General features: G+C 40.7%; 1 protein-coding gene across 7 annotated transcripts in view; it reads left to right on the top strand.

The window, feature by feature from the left end:
• ralgapa2 (Ral GTPase activating protein catalytic subunit alpha 2) overlaps positions 1-4,127 on the top strand; it is a 585,975-nt gene that overhangs the window by 131,512 nt on the left and 450,336 nt on the right. For all 7 annotated transcript variants that reach the window (XM_043696530.1, XM_043696529.1, XM_043696527.1 and 4 more), the window contains exon 8: positions 3,525-3,663. In XM_043696530.1, the coding sequence (XP_043552465.1) occupies positions 3,525-3,663 (139 nt within the window). The remainder of the gene's footprint in view (positions 1-3,524; positions 3,664-4,127) is intronic.

The raw sequence follows: 4,127 nt of genomic DNA, 5'->3' as shown, positions 1-4,127 counted from the left end.
TCCCCAACCCCATAGACACTCACCCCCTTGTCTGGGGCAGCTGGACTGGGTACCAACAGTAAGACTGTTGCAGTTGCCTTTGTGGGATAAGGCTTCAAATAGCGCGCACACAACTTTTTACTGCAACTTTGGCAGGTTCCTCCTCTGCCCTGTACAAGACAATTTTGGTGAGATTATCTGGGGAAGGGGTGGAGTTGTTTAGAGTACACACCTCTCTGTAGAACTCCAGGGAAAGTGTGGGGAGAGAGAGCGAGCAGACAGTTATTTGGAGATGGTGCCTGTTTAATCACTGTAAACAAAAGACGTGATCACTGTTGAAAACACGTCTTTGATGTAATGTTTCTATCAGGACCTCGAGATCTTCCTCGGATAATCCGATTTTTGGAGAATTGGTATTCGGATAATCGAGTTTCCTCTGTATTCAGGAGACTGAACGGCTGGTTCAGTTCCTTTATTTGGCATCGTAAGCAGCCCCTCATTAAATTAGCTAAACTGCAACTGCCTCACAGACTAGGGGGAATGGGCCTTCCATGCATTGAAAGCTACCAACTAAGCTCGTTTTTTATCTTGCGTGAGTGACTGGGCTTGTGGGAACCCTCTTTCAATTTAGATAGCGAAGCCTTCCAGGCAAGGTGCCCCCTTATGAGCTTGCTGTTTTTGGGAAAAATGAGGACAGTTAGGGAATATTGCCATCACCCTGTAGTTATCAATACTGTTCAAGCATGGAGGGCAATTCGGCAAATGGAAGGCAATATTGGCAAAACTCTTCTTTTCCACCTTTAGTGGGTATGCTGGGTTTTCAACCGGGGACAATAGATTCAGGAGTCAAATGTTGAGCAACTGGGGATGTGTTTTGCATGGGCGATTTATTTGAGGGAGACACAATGATGTCCCTCGGTCAGTTAGCACAGAAATACGAGCTATCTGATGGGGACCTCTTCCATTTTTTTTCAAGTTACGGCTTTTATTCAAAATACGACTCCAGTTTTTGACTGATTCCTATAAATCCGACATCGAGGAGGGTGGTCAGTGCTAAGTACACTTTCTGTAGGCTCTTTATATCATCAATTGGGGGTGTCCCCTCAGATGAGTTCGATCAACTCTGCAGGGTGTGTGTGAGAGAGAGCTAGATGTTGAAGTCTCCCCAGAGGCATGGAAAGATATTTGGGAAAACGCAAGAAAGATATGAATTTGCAATAGGACTCACGCTTTACGGTTGAAGATTCTCCACAGGATCCACTTGCCTCCGGACCGTTTGTCAAAATTTAAACCACTGGTATCTTCAACATGTCCCAAGTGCAAGGTCTGTACGGTCACTCTTACCCATTGTCTCTGGTCTTATGGTCGGCTTCAAACATTCTGGAATGCTGTGGCGGGTGCAATGGGGAGGATTTTGGATGTAAGGATGGAGAAGGACCCAATCTCTCCTCTTCTGGGCCTCCCCAGTGTGTTCCCTGCAGAAGCTCATAAGAAAAACCTTTTCAATATCCTCACTTTTTGCACAGGAAAGAACATCTTGCTAGGTTGGGTATCCAAAAAACCCCCAGGCCTTTTGGGTTGGCAGAAGATTGTTATGGAGCATATTCCCTTGGATTTTTTCACAAGTATAGTACACCACAAAACTGAGAATTTTTTTAAAGACATGGCAGCCCTTCTTGGAATACTTGGAGACAGAATTATTTGCCACACTAACAAGGGCATTTATACAGCTGTAATGATTGCGTTTTACGAGTCCAATATCCAGGCAGGAGCAACTGTGAACATATGGGTGTCTTGTTTGGCTGAGTTGAGTTATTACTATTTATTAGTTGGTTGCTGGTTAATATTTATTTATTTTAATAGTTTTTTAATTCTATATTTTTCCATAAATATATTTGTACATGAGGGCGGGTTGGGTTCTTTTTACTTGTTTTTTGTACTGTTTTGAATTGTATTGTTTTATATTTGTAATATTAAAAAATCTATTTTTAATAAAATATATTTTTAAAATTGCGACAATATATGATTGAGGAAATATTTGTTGTATCATATAAATTTATAAACTAGAGTGAGACGTTGAATGAAAAATAGTGTATTCTGCAAAAATCAAGGAAATTATATGGTTCATAGGAAACAAGCAAAGATAATATGACATGCTCCAATCGCAATTGTAGATTTGGAAGATTAGGGCAGCACAGTGGTTAGCACTGCTGCCTCTCAGCGCCAGAGATCCGGGTTCAATTCCCGCCTCAGTCGACTGACTGTGTGGAGTTTGCACATTCTCCCCGTGTCTGCATGGGTTTCCTCTGGGTGCTCTGGTTTCCTCCCACAGTCCAAAAATGTGAGCAGGTTAGGTGAATTGGCCATGCTAAATTGCCTGTTGTGTTAGGTGAAGGGCTAAATATAGGGGAATGGGTCTGGGTGAGTTGCGCTTCGGCGGATCGGTGTGGACTTGTTGGGCCGAAGGGCCTGTTTCCACACTAAGTAATCTAAGTAATTAGAATGGCTAGAAGCAAAGCTATTACTTGGATATGCTGTGTCTCGATCATACAGTATTTGTTCTGGGCAAGTGCTTGTGCATTCGTGTCTGCTCTCCTCTACTCCAGTGCTGGACCATTTTCATGTCCCAGAATCTAAGACAGATGCGGTGCATCGTCATTAGTGGTATAGTTGTTTAGCCTCAGTGTGTTTGTTGACCAGTTGTGGTACACGGGACTTTTGAAAAGTTGAAAGCAGTTGTATTGTTTAAATTGTTTTAATGCTTCCTTTTGAAAGGAGGCTTGAAGGAGCAGCTAGTAGTTCTCTCCTGAATAAGAGTGAATGTTTGTACCTGTGATGAACTTTCAAGGTTCATTTATATAACATTCTCTAGATAATGACCTAGTAGTGCATGTCATTTGCAAGCACGTGAGTTAATTTTCTCCCAAATCACTGGAGTGATGGACAGTGATTCCTGGAAGGCACATGCCCACTGTGAATTTTGAGGTCACCCGCTGTTGATTTTCAAACCTAGTATCTCCACAGTTTCGCATTTTATTTCATGTTCATTTTATATTGTGACACATATTGCTGAAAACAATAAAAGTTGGAACAGAAGAAAAAGTGTTGCATAATGATACCAGTATGTTTGAAAATCTTATTTTGACATTTTACATGCATGGTTAAGTTGTTGCAAAGCAGATTGGTACACTTTTGTTATTCAAGGTATGTGAGCTTTGCTGGCGGGACCAGCATTTATTTCCCATTATTAGTTGCACTTCAGAAGGTGGTGGTAAACTGAATTAGATGCACTGAATGGGAGTTAAGTTTCTTCTCAGAAGATGAATATGAGACGATGATCATGGAATCTTTTTGACGTTTGTGACAGTTTGACATCTTTCATGGTTAGCAACTTACTGTGTTAAGGATCTAAAAAGGGAGAAAAGACAAATTAGAAGAATGAATAAGTGTCTTGTGTTTAAATATACATTTCACAAACATTACTTGGAATATTTTTTTTTAATTATCTAGTTTTATTGAATTAATGTTTTGCTTTAAATTTTAAGGCTGCAAGTTTAGAATGGAAGAATAAAGAAAAACAAGAAAGTGGCTTCAAGTTTCTTTTTGCCTTATTTAAGAAGTACTACCTTTCCCATTTATTTCCATCCTTCACAAAATTTACCAACCTTTACAATCCTGTACTTGGTGAGTAAAACATTCTGCTAAAAACTTAATCATTTAATTATGCATAAAGAAATGCTGGATTTAATACTAACCTGGTAAAGCAGAACATGCCACCAACTTTTGTCTCAATATTTGACTAAACATGAGTTTATTTATCGACTGATTTGAGTCCAAATACCTTTTGACACTGAATCTTGTACTCAGTATTGCAAATGCTGTAATAGCTTCTGTTGCTTATTTTGTTTGGGGCAAACATCATTGTGTAGTCTGAGATAATTGGAGCTTAAAAATGGTTGCTGGAAAAGCGCAGCAGGTCAGGCAGCATCAAAGGAACAGGAGAATCGACGTTTCGGGCATAAGCCCTTCTTCAGGGATGAGGAGGGTGTGCCAAGCAGGCCAAGATAAAAGGTAGGGAGGAGGGACTTGGGGGAGGGGCATTGGGAATACGATAGGTGGAAGGAGGTTAAGGTGAGGGTGATAGGCCA

The sequence above is a fragment of the Chiloscyllium plagiosum genome, chromosome 9 (genome assembly GCF_004010195.1).
Source record: "Chiloscyllium plagiosum isolate BGI_BamShark_2017 chromosome 9, ASM401019v2, whole genome shotgun sequence".
NCBI lineage: Eukaryota > Metazoa > Chordata > Chondrichthyes > Orectolobiformes > Hemiscylliidae > Chiloscyllium > Chiloscyllium plagiosum.
This window is presented reverse-complemented; position numbering and strand designations above follow the sequence as displayed.